The sequence below is a fragment of the Musa acuminata genome, chromosome BXJ2-8, assembly GCF_036884655.1.
Source record: "Musa acuminata AAA Group cultivar baxijiao chromosome BXJ2-8, Cavendish_Baxijiao_AAA, whole genome shotgun sequence".
Taxonomy (NCBI): domain Eukaryota; kingdom Viridiplantae; phylum Streptophyta; class Magnoliopsida; order Zingiberales; family Musaceae; genus Musa; species Musa acuminata.
The window spans coordinates 14,248,879-14,265,000 of record NC_088345.1 but is presented as its reverse complement, the minus strand read 5'-3'; the positions used below and the strand labels follow the sequence as shown (position 1 = coordinate 14,265,000).

At 35.3% G+C, this 16,122-nt stretch overlaps 1 protein-coding gene across 3 annotated transcripts; it reads left to right on the top strand.

Moving 5' to 3' along the window:
• The first annotated feature begins 1,402 nt into the window (after window positions 1-1,402).
• Window positions 1,403-12,505, top strand: LOC135619290 (transcription factor GAMYB-like). 3 transcript variants are annotated; one of them, XM_065121173.1, is made up of 4 exons: window positions 1,403-1,517; window positions 2,519-2,892; window positions 10,659-11,661; window positions 11,810-12,505. In XM_065121173.1, the coding sequence occupies exons 2-4, from the start codon at window positions 2,527-2,529 to the stop codon at window positions 12,112-12,114; spliced, it is 1,674 nt and encodes a 557-aa protein (XP_064977245.1). In that variant the 5' UTR covers window positions 1,403-1,517; window positions 2,519-2,526; the 3' UTR covers window positions 12,115-12,505. The 3 variants fall into 3 exon arrangements, with proteins under 3 accessions (XP_064977245.1, XP_064977246.1, XP_064977244.1); XM_065121174.1 differs by having other exon boundaries at window positions 1,407-1,568; XM_065121172.1 differs by having other exon boundaries at window positions 1,407-2,892.
• Window positions 12,506-16,122: the final 3,617 nt, after the last annotated feature.

Sequence of the window (16,122 nt, the reverse complement as noted above, 5' to 3'; positions counted from 1 at the left end):
TCCAATGAGTGACGGGCATGCGTTGAGTAGCTCTTATTACCGGTCCTACCTATCCCCCCCCCCCCCCCCCCCCCCCAACTTTGCATCAGTATTGTTTATCGAGAAAATATGAGACCTATCCATGGTATATTAGCCACTATGATATCTTGATGGAGACAAAAAATAATCTATCTATCAAATATAGAGTGCATTGATATTTATCGAGAGAACATGATATCTATCAACTATACTAACCGCTATAATATCTCAATAGAAATAAAAACAGTTGCGGTTTAGACCTTCATAGAATCCGATTAATCGAATATTTAAAAACTTTGATTACTTTTATCCTTCGATGCCATTACGTTTAGAACCCATAAAAGTATTAAGATCAAATAAAATTTTAGTGTTACTGTGCTTGTGGTTAGCTAATTAATCTTAACGACAATGAATATTATATCTATACATTTTTAGGCATGTGAGCGTACATATACTAAATTTAAATTTCAAGCTATATATATATATATATATATATATATATATATATATAGTATATAATTTTATCTTATTTTTTATTAAAAAGAAAGAATAAGAACAATAAATATAAGGCAATTAAAACTTTATTAAAGAATTTTTAAGAAAGTAAGAAGATTTTTAATAATGTCTTTGATTAATTCGTGCAGGTCCCATAAACAAATAAGGTTCTTAAAAGTTACTGCCCCGGCAACTCGCATGTCTTTATTCCCCATTTTGTTCTCCTACCAAATCAACATACGAAGGTTTTTAAGCACATTAGCCCCTCTATAGCATAGTTTTTCATATTAATTTTCCTTTGCTCTTAACCTTTTCTATATCCTCTTTATATGTCTATCCTCTTGAAACGAGAGAATTGCATTGAAATCCGACGCCACCAAATTCCATTTGCATAGGCAATATTATATATATTTCCTTCATATTTAATGACTTTTTGTACTCACCCTTCTAAATATATGTTTAAAGAAATATGAAAATTCTATCCATCAAATTGTATTGGAACTCTAATTAAAATTAATACCTGTTCAATCGGATGGTTCTATGCGAACTCCAACCCTTTGTAATATATTTCTGACCAGATTTAATTCTCTGTTTGAGGTATTATTTAAAATAATATTTTTTTTCTTTTATAAGCAAAACATACAGCAAGTGGGGCGGATGAAAGAAAATAAAAATTATAATATTTAATTATTAAAATATTTGTAACTTGTATTATTAATTGACATGTTAACTACAGTTGATTGGAGAGAGTGAAAATATATAGAGGGATATATGTATATATATATATATATTAAAATTTATATCATCAATGTGTTATTCTAAAGATTGAAAGGATAGATATGTGAAAATGCCCAATAAATACGCAGTCACTTTAAGAGTGTGAGAGAGAAGAGAGGGGAGAACAAAAAGAGAGCGATCCCTCCCGTTTCCGGCTCTCGCGCTCGTGTATCTCGGGCGGATTTGGTTAAATCTCCGACCTTCTCTCCTTCCCCTCCTCCTTCGGGGTAATTCTTCGGATCTTCGACGAATTGGGCGTTCCAAGTTTCGAACTTGGAGTACTTCCCCTCCCTCTCCCTGGCCTCTGCACGCAGTTGTCCGGGTTTTCCAGCTGATTTGGTTTTCCGAGCTGGAGTAGGGTTATTAGGGTTGATTTGGTTGAAGCTGCTTTCATCTTTGTTGCTTGTGCTGATTTCCGACGGCTTCTTGATCTTTCCTTCTTTTTCTTCCGAGGGGCGCTTTCTTGCTGAATTTTGTGCTTTTAGGGAAGATGGATTAGGTGCGTTCGAGGTTCAATTTTGCTGAAAGGTACAATTTTATGCGTAGTGGATCATCGTTGATTTGATTTTTCCACACCTCATGATCCTTTTTGTATTCGATTCTGTTCTACGAAACAATTTGGATGGTGAATTTTTCTTTTTGCCTTCTTGCGATTTGAAAAGGAGTAGACGCTTCGGGGGCACCCATTTTTGGCGTCCTCGCATCTTGGTCGATGCGAAATGACCGAAATTTTTAATTGATGTCAGTACTTTTGTTCCTTGGTTAAGAATTGTTGAAGCTGGGTTTCTCGCTGATTTAACCTTGACGTTGCTCCAGAATTTTCTAAATATCAGTTTGTTTATGAATCCCTTTCTTTCTGTCTACTCCGTAGCAAACTAATTTGATGTGCACTAAGGTTTCTTGATAACCAGTTAGATCTCTCTTGGAAGCTTTGGGCTTTAATCTTCTGCCATTGTATTGTGTCCCTTTTCTTCTTGTTCGCGAAGCTTCATTTTCTTTTCTTGTTCTTTATTGCTTTGAACGTCTTACAAGTTGTGATTAATTTCTGCTTGCGGTATGTTCATTTTAGCGTCGTTGCTTGAGCCCTCTCTTTTTGTGGTTGTATTTGCCGAGTTTGGTGACTTCCGAAATTTTATTTTTTCTCCATTGTTTACTATTCACCCATTTCGTCCTTATTTCATTCATTGCTTATATGATTCGAACATTTATAAACTATTTCTGGGTTTAGGTTCTAAAATGAATAGCTTGCCTAATGATAGCGACAAGAGAATGATACCAAAGGACCAGATCGACTCACCATCAATTGAAGAAGGCAACAGTTCAGGTTCATTGAATGGAGGAAATCAGGTTTTGAAGAAGGGACCCTGGACTTCTGCAGAGGATGCAATCTTAGTGGACTATGTTAAAAAGCATGGCGAGGGAAACTGGAATGCTGTTCAGAAGCACACAGGACTTTCTCGATGTGGCAAAAGTTGTCGTTTACGCTGGGCTAATCATCTCAGGCCAAATTTAAAGAAAGGTGCCTTTACACCAGAAGAGGAGCAATTGATCATTGAACTCCATGCTAAGATGGGAAACAAATGGGCTCGGATGGCTGCATATGTAAGTCTTTGATTTTCTTTCTTAAGTATGACGTGTTTGTTCAGAATGTCCTATAAAGCTCTTCATTTGCTAATGCTTCCGCCATGGAAAACTCTTTTGCTGAATATTGTCATGATAATTTCCTTTGGCATAAACAACTATTAATGCAATTTTCTTGTTAAATTAGGCGCTTATGAAGTACTAACAATTGATAAAAGACTAGCAACGACGGGAAATATATTTGATATACTTTATAATGTTTCAAATGCCATGTTAGTTGTCTTCCAATTTCTCATCTTCAGTAAATATCAAGCTGAGCCAGGGGACTTATATTTTCATATAAGATTACGCTAGGTTTAGTACCCTTTTTGACAAGTTTAGTATACATTTACTGCATCTTGAGATTTTTCTTCTTTTATTTCTTTCTTTAATTAGTTTAATTTTTTTGTAAGGTTAACAGCTTACTCAAGTTGTAGTTTGACTGTGAAATCCTATCTCCTCTCTTCTTCACCCAACTCCCTTTTCTATCCTAGTTTTAATCCCTTAAAATTGGAACCTGTCTCAAAACATTTGGAGTTACTGATCCCCTGATGATTAAACCTATTCTAAATAGGAGTTTAGTGTTTATGGTGTTTCCCATTTCAGGGACTTGACACCTTTCTTATTCCCTACTTGTTCATGTTCCACCTCTTGATATAATGTGCTTTTGGTATATTTCAATGTGCAATAATAATTAGAACAATATTCTATGTGCTTCAATCATGGACTTAGTCATAATAATTTCTTTATATCTTATGGGTCTCTTCCAGATAGAAGTTGTATGGCAATACTTCAAGGTTCAAACAATTAATGACAACTGCAGGTAAAATCTAAGCTAATATTGGAGCCAGTCTACTCAAAATAATCATTTTAAAGGTTTAGAACAAGCAAATCAATGTATTATTGGTCAAGAGATCTAATGTCTAATTGCACCTTATTCATTCTTCATGTACAAATGATCTTTAAAGCATACAAAGACAGACTTTCCATATAAACCAAATGCCTGATGACCAGTTGGGCAGGAAACCAAATCTTGTTGACTTTGCACATTTTGTGCTTGTGTAATTAATCAATTATGTTTCAATTTTTTATATCTAGGATGCTTGAGTTGCTAAGATAAGTATGGAAGACGTAGATAATAAACCTCAATATTCGAGCAAGCCTGAACATTAATTATATGACTATCCTGTCATGTTAAATATATTATAGAAGTTAAAGCCAAGGTTCACAATTTCATGTACTGATACTGCATTGGTCATCGGACCAGTAAGGTATCAGCCCGAACTAGTGTATCGTGTGTTTGTATGTAGGTACATACTGAACTTGAAAAAAAAAAATCCTAGAAAATAAAAAAAAAGAGAGTAAAAACTGGAACTATTCAGAATAGAATCTGTATATGGCAGTGCCAACCTTGTATTGAGCAGGAACGAGCTTGTATGGGCATACCAGGTGGTATTGGCTGGTACAAGTCCAATACCGGGTATACCACTTAGTTCACACTAGTCTGTATTGATAACCTGTCAGATCGGTAAATATTGGTTTGGTGTTTTAGGGATTACTAGATGTCTCTTTTGTGCAAAAGTGAGCTTTCTGGATTGTGCTTGTTGCCTAGTGTTTTGCATGGCTAGTTAACCATCCAATTGAGAATTCCTATCAATATTAGTAGTAAGAATCCAATACCTCTAGAAAGGTTGAGGGAGAAGTGTAGAAGAATTATAAGGTATGTATCAAGATCCATTGCAATCCTTTGTAACAATGACTCTACTATAGAGTCAAAAGGAATATTCATGTGATGTGTGGATTCCCATGGTATTCCATGGTAGTCATTATAGGTTATCAATGATGTCTGTGAGGACGAATAAGCTTTGTCACGAAATTGTTAGAAGTGTTGGGAAATCTTGGGGGCGACATCACATGCGCAGAGGAAGAACAAAAAATAAAATTCCCAATTCCCAAAGATATGTTCGTCTTCGTGCGAAGATTGATGCGCAAAAATCTGCATAATAGAAAATCACGTGTGAGATAGATTGTGTTACCTAGGGAGATCGTATATCCTTGATTCCCTGCAGATCTCTAGGAGAGGGTCAAGGAGGTCCAGCGCCCTCCTCTCTAGTGGTGATCCACACAGTTGAGTTGCGATGACGCTCCTTAAAGCTCCAGGCCTGCTCTGAGGTGGAGAGGGGGAGGAGAATAGGAGAGGAAGAAAAAGATCTAGCTTATAAACTATTGAAGCCCTCCTATTTATAGAGATCCCTTGTCAACTTAACCCTAATGGATCCTCCCCTATTGGGTATTGGATCTTCATCCAACTACCCAAGCCTCTTAGATTAGTAGATCTCTATCCAATAATCTCTCATGGGCTCTTATTTGATCACATCCATAGGATCCAATAATTTAGGGGCTTATTGGATATCCAATAAGATAGGGGCTTCAATGGATATCTTATATCCGAACCTCTACTCATCGCAATGCCTACAATATGTGTGTGACCCTTTAGGCCTAATATCGAGCTAGTCGTGAGTCATATATGTTAGTAGTGATTTAAAAAGCGTTAGGCGCCAAGAGGTGCTAAGGTCAAAAAACGCTCGAGGCATTAGGCGCTAGGCGCTAGCCCGAGCGAAGCGAGGCGCTAAAATATAAAAATATATAATATAATTAATAAATATAATGATTTAAATAAAAAATATGCTATTAAATTAAGAAAATCAAGTACAAAATCACAATGTAACATTAATAAAAAGTCTTAAAAATTAAAACAATAAAATTTTACATTAAATCTATTGAGTTACTCTGTACACTTGCTATTTATTTTGAAACCTAACAATAATTTTAAATAAATAAAAATTAATAGTATTAAAATCAAAATAATATATTATTAATCTAATAAATAAAAATACTATTATTAGTATACAGTTAGCAGTATACTGTTAATATATTGTTAATAGTATAGTGAGAAGAGTGTGAAAAGATCGAGGCTGTTGAGGCAACGACAGCGGTAGCAGGTGACAGCCGTAGCTGGAGCTAGAGCGGGAGTGGCGAGCGATGGTGGCAGCGGGAGCGGCGAGTGATAGCGGGAGCTGCGAGCAGCAGCGGGAACAGTGAGCGATAGTGGGAGCGGCAATAGCAGCAGCGAGCAGCGATTGTGGCAGCGACGGGCAGCGATTGTGGCAATGGCAAATAGCGACAGTAGCGGCGAGCAGTGACAGCGACAGCGGAGTAGAAATCTCGGTGGAAAAATCGTGAGTGTTAGGATTGGGGAAGTCGGGGAAATCCCGAGAGGGAGCCTGAGATCGGTGATTTAGTTGGTTCGATTGAACCAACTAAGGCATCGGAGACCAACCAGACCTAAAAATCTGGTTCGGTCGCTTGGTTTAACCCAGGCGCTCGCCCGAAGTGCTCGACGCCTAGGCTCGGGCGATCGCTCAGGCGGCGCCTCTTTGAAGCGCGTCGCTTGGAAATGAAGCGAGACGCTCAGGCCTCACCTCTTCTCGCCCGAGCGCCTAAGCGAGCGCCCGAGCGCCTATTGTAATCACTGCTTGTCAGAACTCCTTCTGGCTCAGTGAATTATTATCTCCATAATAATTCACTCGACTCATCGACTGCGGATGTACTAGGCCACTACGCTCCCCAGACGATACAGGAGAATCCAATCCGTTGGACTTGTCTGTCCTCAGTTACTATGTACCTATAGTCCTTCATCCATCTAATATCTCAGAGATCGTATACCGGGCATGGTGCTGTCAGACCCATACGGTTTCTACTCGAGTCTCACTTTAATCGGATTCTCCTGAAGAACTCTCTCTTTCAATCCGAATGACCCTAGCTAGGGATTTGTCTGAGAAAGAATACATCAGACATTCCTCTTATGACACCGAAAGTGGATGATCTTCTATCGACATTCAATAGCCCTCGTAAGGTTGACTACCACTCCCGATGATCGGCTGTACTAGATCTGGGACATCCAAACCTATGAGTCTGGTATCAAAAAGTGGAGCACTCATACAGGACATCCTTGGTGTCTCAAGTCTAAGGACTAGATACACCACTGGGACTACGGAATCGTTGTCTGACAATAAGGCATCATCAACCATTCAGTATTTCGTAAGCGGATCAATCAGTGAACTCATTCCTCAATGAGCACCTGTATTGTATCCCTAGTGTCCCCACACTAGCAACTATGAGATCAGCTGCATCCATCATATGGACGGGTATACAACACACCAGTATGTCCGGTTATCTCGATGTCCCTCTCATTATCGTGATCTCATCACAATCTGATTCCCATTGCACAGATCCAAAGACATCAAGATATATATATATATATATATATATATATATATAACAAACAATATAAAGTGATAAATGTCAAAATATAATAAGCAAAAAGACTATGTGTCAAGTCACACGTTCCATCACTCACGTGAATGACTTGCAGGGCACATATGACTAGCAAGAAGATGCTTACAACAAGAGCATCTTTACTTCAATTATAACGAATAAAATACATAGTTTCACTGGAATAATAAAAATATATATAACTATTCAACTCATATGCCCCAAGGGATTTAGTAAACTAGCATTAATTTATGATAGGTATAACACGAGGGAATTTATAAAGGATTTCTATCTAAAATTTCCATCACCGAACAAATCCTACCAAAAAGATGCTTAACAGTCTTCAAATACAAGTTCCCCACCTATTAGATTCATGTTACAACTTTGGTGATTTTCACTAGTTTTCTTGTTTTAGCTATAAAGAAATCCTACTTGAATAAGAGCCTCTTCTTTGCTCTATCTGTTGTTTGAGCTAATAATCTGTTTCCTCTTGTTTGAATCAAGAACCCTTCTCTGATTGAAGGAATATGGTAACACGTGTTTATGGTCCGGGTCACATCATAACATTGACTAGCAACGAAATGAAGACTATTAAACCCCATTTTGATCTTGTTTATTTCATTTAGTCCCTGTGGTAAGTGAAAATTTTGTTTAGTCTTGCTAGCTTAAGAAGCCTATCCACTAAAAAAAAAAGCCTAGGTTAAGAATATAGCTGACTGACAAGCCTAGGCTGGAAACTTGTCCCTTTTTATTAGTTCCAATGAGGGCCAATTTCATTCAACAGGCTTGTAGGGTTCATAATTTGCAGTGTTGGCCAGTTTTAATAAACAATGATCAATATCATCATTGCCCAAGACTGATCCAATTTTGGTTTATTTCTCAACCTTACATCCAGAAATTTATCAGAAACAAATTAGTTATTGTCAATTCTACAGAATTTTATACATTTTATACTCATTGCAACCATTGTTGTTGTTGTCACACGCCATTAATACAATGTTCATTTGCCACCATTGTGTAAGATAGAAATGATTCGAGGAGAGGTGAAGATATGGCAAACAGTAGCCATCAATTTTTAAAGAAATAGAGATGTGACTTTCAGAGAAGGAAGATATTATACAATTCATAATTAATTTAAATTCCTTAGGGGGCTCTCTTCAATCTCAGATATTGTTTTATATTCTTTTAGTGTTTTACTAGTTTTACTATTTTATCCTTTTAATCTTGATTTTATCATTGTTAACCATTCTCAATCCCATATTAATATTGCAAACTACGGTAGGTTATAAAGAATATCTTAACTTTTAGCAGAAACTTGAATTTCTATTTAATATATGAAACAATCAATCATGTGATCTAACTTTAAATAGCTATTATCCATTACTTTGTTATGTCAAGCAAGAACATTTTGTCTTCTGATGTTAACCTTGACATAGAAACTGCATTATTTTTTATTAGATTTGATTATAAACATTATAAACAAGGAAAGTGCATGTTTGTTCAGCTGGTTCATTAGGTTTGATGAGCCAGGCTTGGTTTCACCTTCCTTAGATTTTTGCTTCGTTTGGTTCAATATGGACTTGGTGAAGGAGAAATCTAGCTTTATAAAAGATTTCAGAAAAGTTTATTCTAGGAAAAGAAATCAGCAAAAAGTCATCTGTTAATTGGCTTAGAGACTAAGATTTGTGTGAAAAATTGAAAAGTCTTTTGGACTTTCGAGGTGCTAACCTTGAGACTCTACTTTTGTATTAAGTGCATTTTACTTCTCTGCTGTGATAAATTGTTCCAAAGTTATTTAGTCTCCTAGAAGTTACATTTTGGATTTCTAAGAGGCATACAAGTTCCCTAGGAGATTACTCTTGGGAATCATTACCTTCACTGATTGTACTAAGATCCTAGACCCCTATATATAATGGAGCTTGTTACTGGATGAAACACTTCAGATTTGAATGAAAAAAGCTTGCATCTTCTCTCTTCTAGTTTCTTACTCTCCTCTCTAATCTCACTCCTCTTGCTCTCTTGCTTTCTTGTTCTCTTTCTCTCTACTTCACTACCTTGTTCTACATCACTTGGTTTTCCTATGCTTTCAAGACTTTCATTTTCTCAGATTGATTGACTATGCAATGTGTAAGTTTTTAAGAGTTTATAGTCCACTGTTAACATCTTTAGATGTTATATTTCCGTAGTTGTAAGGTCAAATATTCTAGAATTTACCAAACTGACCATGACTTGCCATATCATCAGTATTGGTTGACAGCTAGCTAATGCCATGCAGCATCTCGAAGATTCTAGTTGGCTGCTACACTCTCAAGGAGTCAGACCTATGTCTTAACTATGCTATATATCTATCCATATCTTAAGGTCATATGCATAACCACATTTTAAGTTTTTTCTACTACATTTTTATTTAACTACAAAATACTGATGGTTCAAATTGTTTGCGATATTCATCATATCTAATACATTTGAATAGCATGCTTCTAGGTACTTTCTGCTTACAAAATTGATGCTACCTCATGTTATCTGATTCAAATAGCCATTAAAAAAATGAATACTTATTGGGTGTCCAGTAGATATTCCGTTGATACTTCTTTGGAGAACTTTGTTTTCGTAAATGTTTATATTTGATTGTACTAGGAGCATTTTTAGTTATGCATATTATGCTTATAATACATCAAACTATGTTTAATGAAATTAAAATAATAATATTTTTTAATATAAGTGGATGTTAATACTATCATCAGTGTTATATCACTACAAGTAATTTCCTTCTTAATAAATGGGTTACTTGTTAACCACTTCGTAAGATCTTAAGGATATCTTCTATGATTTTAAATTAAGTAGTAAGATTTGTTATGTATGATGTTGTTTATGTTTCCCTTATATTACACTATCTCTGTTAGATCATATCATAGTTTTATGAGATTAGATGTTTGGCATATTTGTGTCATGCAATATTGTGTATCTTGTATTTTTATCCAGACTTTATAATCCTTCAACCATGATCATCATTTGGATGCTGAACTGGCGATAATGCCTTGGAATTGTACTGAAACTAAATTGATTCATTCACCTTGAAAATGTTATTTTAAATAAATAAATAAATATATGTACGTATGTATGTATGTATGTATGTATGTATGTATGTATGTATGTATGTATAGATGTATATGTATATTTATATTTATAACTACATCATCTTATCTACATTAAATTTTTTGAGTAGGATGCTGTCACTAATTTCTGTGCATCTCACTTGAGATACTCTTTCCGATTATATTTGAATGATTGAAGTTCCAAGTTCACCTTCTATATTGTTTTTGACATTTTTTTATTGTTATAATTTAAGCTTATAATTTTAGGTTTTGGTGTCTTCTATCATGAATCTGTAAATTATTTCAATTCTTCTTCAGCTGCCTGGCCGCACTGATAATGAGATAAAGAACTATTGGAATACACGAATAAAGAGACGCCAACGTGCTGGTTTGCCTCTTTATCCTCCTAATATATGCTATCAAGTTTCTTGTGAAAATCAACAAAGCAATCATTCTAGTGATTATAGTTACAATGAGAAACAGCCTGATGAGTTCTTGCAAGGAGGCAACTTAGACATTCCTGATATTGTATTTGACAACTATACCAATAATGGGTCTTTATCCTATGCACCATCATTTCCGGATATAGCAGTTAGCAGCATTCTAAGTCACAGGTTTGGGTTTCAGAACTATGCCTTGCCAAATCCCCCAGTGTGTTGTGTTGAGCGTCCTGTTGAGACTGAACACGTAGTCCCTGCTTCAAATGGTACTGTTAATGGTGGGTGTCCTAGATTGGATAATGTTATTTTTGAGCCTTCAGGAAAGATGCAAGAGTCATTTGGATTAAGTTGTCTCTATGATCCTGATTCCAGCAGTGATAGTCTGGCACATCATGGAGGTGCAATCCCTGGTAGCTGTGCTTCTCTAAATGATACCTTCTCTGCTTCTAGTCTCATTCCTGGGACTCTGAAGTTGGAGCTCCCTTCACTCCAATATACGGAAACTGATAGTAATAGTTGGCTTGCATGTTCATCCACACCTTTTGATTTAGTCAATACATATGTCAAATCTCCCCCAACTGCCTCATTGCAAACTGACTGTGTTTCACCAAGGAAAAGTGGTCTGTTGGAAGCATTGCTACACGAAGCGCATGTATTAAGCAGTGCAAAGAAAGAACCCTCTGAGAAGATCTCAATTTCTTTTATCACACCAGCTGAGTTGGCAGATGGTCCAAAGTTAAGTATCAATGATTTGAAATTGGTGGAACACAAAGATCCAGTTTCGCCCTTGGGTCGTTCTGCTGCTTTTGTATTCAATGACGGCACCCCTCTGATCAGTGGCAATTTGTTAGATGAGTTTCCACATCCTCTGGCTCCTTCAAGTAAGCATGAATCACAATCACATCATTCTTCTTTTCCCTCTTTCCTTTACCTTATTATTTTTGTGCTGGTAAAAATTATGTTTCTTGTTTTATTTTCATTAATAAAGGACATCTAGAAAATTCTTTCTTCTTTTTTCTGTTTTTGCAGACTTAGACAGTATTTTGGTGGATGCTGAACATGTTTCTTCTCCCAATTTGGGGGCGCAAGACATTTCACACTGTAGAGATTCCTTTAGGCCTGATGCTTTACTTGGATCAGCTTGGCTTGAAAATAGCTCTCAAAATGCAATAGACCATTCTGTCTTCAATGATGCGATATCAATACTTTTGGGTCAAGATATGTGCAACGAGTACAAACCTGTACCTGCTGAAACATCATCTGGAGTCATGCAGGGATTTGGGCTCGATTCGTACCCGTGGAATAATATGCCTAGTGCATGTCAGATGCCCTAAACTTCCTTGAGGTCTTTTGCAGCACATTCTTCAGAACTTATTTACATTTCAGACATTTTTCTTTCTTGAAGAATTGCCAGGATAGAGATTTCCAAAGCTGTGTATAAATTCCTGTTACTTCCTATGTTTCCGTCCGTCCGTCCGTCCATCGAGGCAGGTCAACTTGTTTGCTTGGTTGCCAATGACACTTACTGGTAGACTAACTGTTGTTTCTATCTCCAATTGTTATAGTTCAATAAAAATTCTGGTTAGGGTATCAACTGTATCTGGGAGGCCTGAGGATTGGTTTATGTTCCGTTTGTTGTTTGTATGCTGTTGTAACACCCTATTTTCTCAGATGATCAGTCAGATATGGGAATTCTTGTTTGTTTTGAAACTATTTCAAATTTAATTTCTTGTAGTTTGTCGATGTCCAAACTTGCACAGCTTGTCAACCTTCGGCAGTTTCTTGGTAAATTAACTGCTTTAATTTTGTTATCCAACAACAATTTTAGGCCATTCTCTCTGCGTGCTATAATGTATTGCCACCTGCATAGCTTAATATTTATAAACTAATTTTGCAAGTTTGGAGCAACTTCAGTCTATTATGTTAGTTGAAATTTTTTGATGATCTGAGATGGCTCAAACGAGAGGTGCCGATATGAACAATCGACGCACGTCATCGCCATGGGATACTTTTGTCTCTGACATCACATGTCATTGCCATCAGGAGAGAATATTTGGTGGATAACATGACCATTAAAGTGGCTTGTTACAGGGCACATGACAGCATAACATGATAACTATCTATGACGGTCATGAAGTGGAGATTAAACACAGTTGGTGAAGGGTTTGGTGTTTTGAGCTTGACTCGATTGTAATATAGGTCGAACTTAACCTTTCCGTACTTGGTTTGCCATTATTGCCATACTCAGCACGACACTATTTTATATCCCTTGATCGGTCAGTACTTGGTAATCGGAAAACTGAGCAGTATAGAGATTTTGTATAGGAGGTAAACACGGTGTACCTTTAGCCTTTTTCTACTCGATCTCCGTGTTATATTTAATATTAGATTTTTGTGTCTAATTATAAGTTTCCATCCATTGTTCCATCTTGGTGGGTTTTGATATTAATTTTCATGATATGTTAAGTCTAAATCATTGATCCAAAATACTTCATCGCAAAATTAATAATAATGTACCAATTAGTCTTTTATAAATCAATCTATATTTTAACTAAGTTCTGGGAGATTAAATGAGGATGTCAAGCAAAAATAAAATATTGAGTTATATCTCAATTCACTTGTTCACAAATTTTTATGTTAACAAATTTTGACTTAAATATTTCTCTCAATGTTTTCAAATTTATTAAAATTTAGAAAAATACTTGATAACGATTTATGCATTCTAGTATTTTTCTAATCTTAACATCTCTTTAATTATATATATATATATATATATATATATATATATATATATATATAATGTTGAATAAGAAATCAAAATTTATCTTAATTTTCTATTGTTTCAACATCAATTTATATCCCCTTCATTAACTCATAAAGTCTATATCTTTATTAACAAAGAGGGGAAAGTCGTTAAGAATTACATTTGCCAAGGTGACCCCTCTCAATTTATATCTTCATCCTTATTCTACAAGTTTTTTTAGAGCTGTTGTTCAAAGTAAATTGATTACTTCCTTTAAAATCAAAGAGTTTAAAATTTTTTATCTCATAATATCATCAAAATGCTAGACTAGTATTTTTAGAGGAAATGATAAATCCTACCGTGATAAGTCCAAATCTAAACTTTTCTTCCCTAGGAGATATTCCCTACTATTAACATCATATTTGTGATATTGTTAGTATTCATGAAAATAAATGACCTATGAAATACCTAGGTTCATATGTCTTCTCTCGTAGGTTTGCTAAATATTTTTAGAATCGATTAGTTGACAAAGCTTTTTGTCATGTTTAGGGATGGTATAAAAATTTTCTCAATCAAGCCACTAAAATCGTTCTTATCAACTATATTATCCATTTGAATATTTTTATTTCAAATAAAGTCCAAAAATGACTGGTTAAATTATCTAAGGATTTTTTCTAGAAAGATAAGAAAAATTCTAAGAAAATGAACTGAATTTTCTAGGACACTATCTCTAAGCTTAAGGAAGAAAGGGGTGTTGGCATATTTGTTTCTCATGAGAGAAACCTCGTATGATAAAAGAATTCTCTCTTTACTTAATAAAGAATTCTTCTGCTTCTGTTAGGTATAAAATTCTGAAATGACTGATTAAATTATCCAGGGATTTATTTTGGGAATGATAAGAAAGATTGCAAGAAGATGAATTGAATTTTTGGGAATGATAAGAAAAATTGCAAGAAGATGAATTGAATTTGTTGGGACACTATCTCTAAGCCTAAGGATGAAGATGTCTTGGTATTAGGGATTTTTTTGTCACGAGAAAAACCTTGTGTGCTAAAAGAATTCTTCCTTAACTTAATAACCATGTTTGTCTTGGGGTTAATATCATGACTTCTAAATATGGTGCTTTGAATCCCTAGAACATTTCTTATGGCAACAAAGCTTCTTGTTTAGTACGTTTGTTTGTTTGTGATATTAAAGGTGGCTTTCATAAATTTATTGGTAATGGCTACTGCACTAAGTTATGGAATGATCCTTGGTTTGAGAATCTGCCTACAAGTAGATGGCCTACATACGTGAATATATATGAGATGAACTATTTATCTTTTGTGGTTGATCTTATTTATGTTAAATCTTGGAATTCTAAAGTGATCGGTTCTTTATTTCATCGCATCTTGATCAAAAAATTTATTATATTCATCTTTCGCAGGTCTCGGTGATGAGTATTGGATTTGGACATGCACTCCTAAAGGTTGTGTCTTCTACTAGTATTTATTCAAATGTCAGACGTGGTCCTGTTCATAACGAGAAAGGCAAGGCAGGGTGGAAGGTGATGTGGGGTCTTGTTGCTCCCCCTAAAGTTAAGACCATTTCATGAAAATTATTGTGGAACCATTTACCTACTTCTTCACTATTTGCTCGAATTCTTCATTCTCAATTTGATTCTTGTTCTATTTGAAAAATTGCTAGAATTTGTTCAGTACCCAAACCCATTATGACTTCAAGTCCATTCCTCGTTGGCACCAAGATGACCCTCGTTGCTTGAGGGTCAGAACCAAAGTGTGGAGAGTACCCTTCTCGTGAGGAGCACTATTGTGAATTTTGCAACTTTGGTTCATCTGGATCGACTGCAATGGTTATCATTTTTGCAACTCTCACAATAAGCCTTTCTCCCTGTGATGTTGGGTGGCTATTACCACTTATAACTTCTTTCCAATCCAATGTAGACCTGAGGGAAATATTTTTGCAAAATCAAAGTCTCAACCCTGTGAACCTTAGTATGATTGATTTTAATATTGAATGTGATGGTTCATTTTATACTAAGTCTTTTCTTACAGGTACGAGTTATATAATCAGCAAATAAACAAGGAGCTTTCTATGCTACTGGATGTGTGGCATTTGATGGAGCTAGCATAAAAGAAAATGAATCCATGGCATTTCTAGTTAAAAGAGCAATGAATAGAAAAAGCAAGAAAACAACTTAAAAGATTAAAGAAAGAAGAAAAATACTTTATTTATAGTTTACTAAGTAATTAATGATAAAATGTTCAAATATCATCGCTCCAATAAAAACATCAAAAGGGACTCGAAGAATGCTTCGAAAAGTATCTAACTTCACTTACAAGATTTATGAGCCGAGTTTAAAAATTACAATACTTATGGATGTATTTTTGACTATTTCTCAAAGATTATTTTTATTATCCACCAAATGATTAGAAATGGTGAACAAATAAATGATCAAAGAGTAATAGAGAAAATTTCAAGATCTCTAGATCATCTAAGATTCCTAGATCCAAAGTCTAATTTTATTATTATACTAAATGAAGATTTGAAAGACTTAGAACAAATGTTTAATACAACTAATAATATCTCTTCAAGTTTA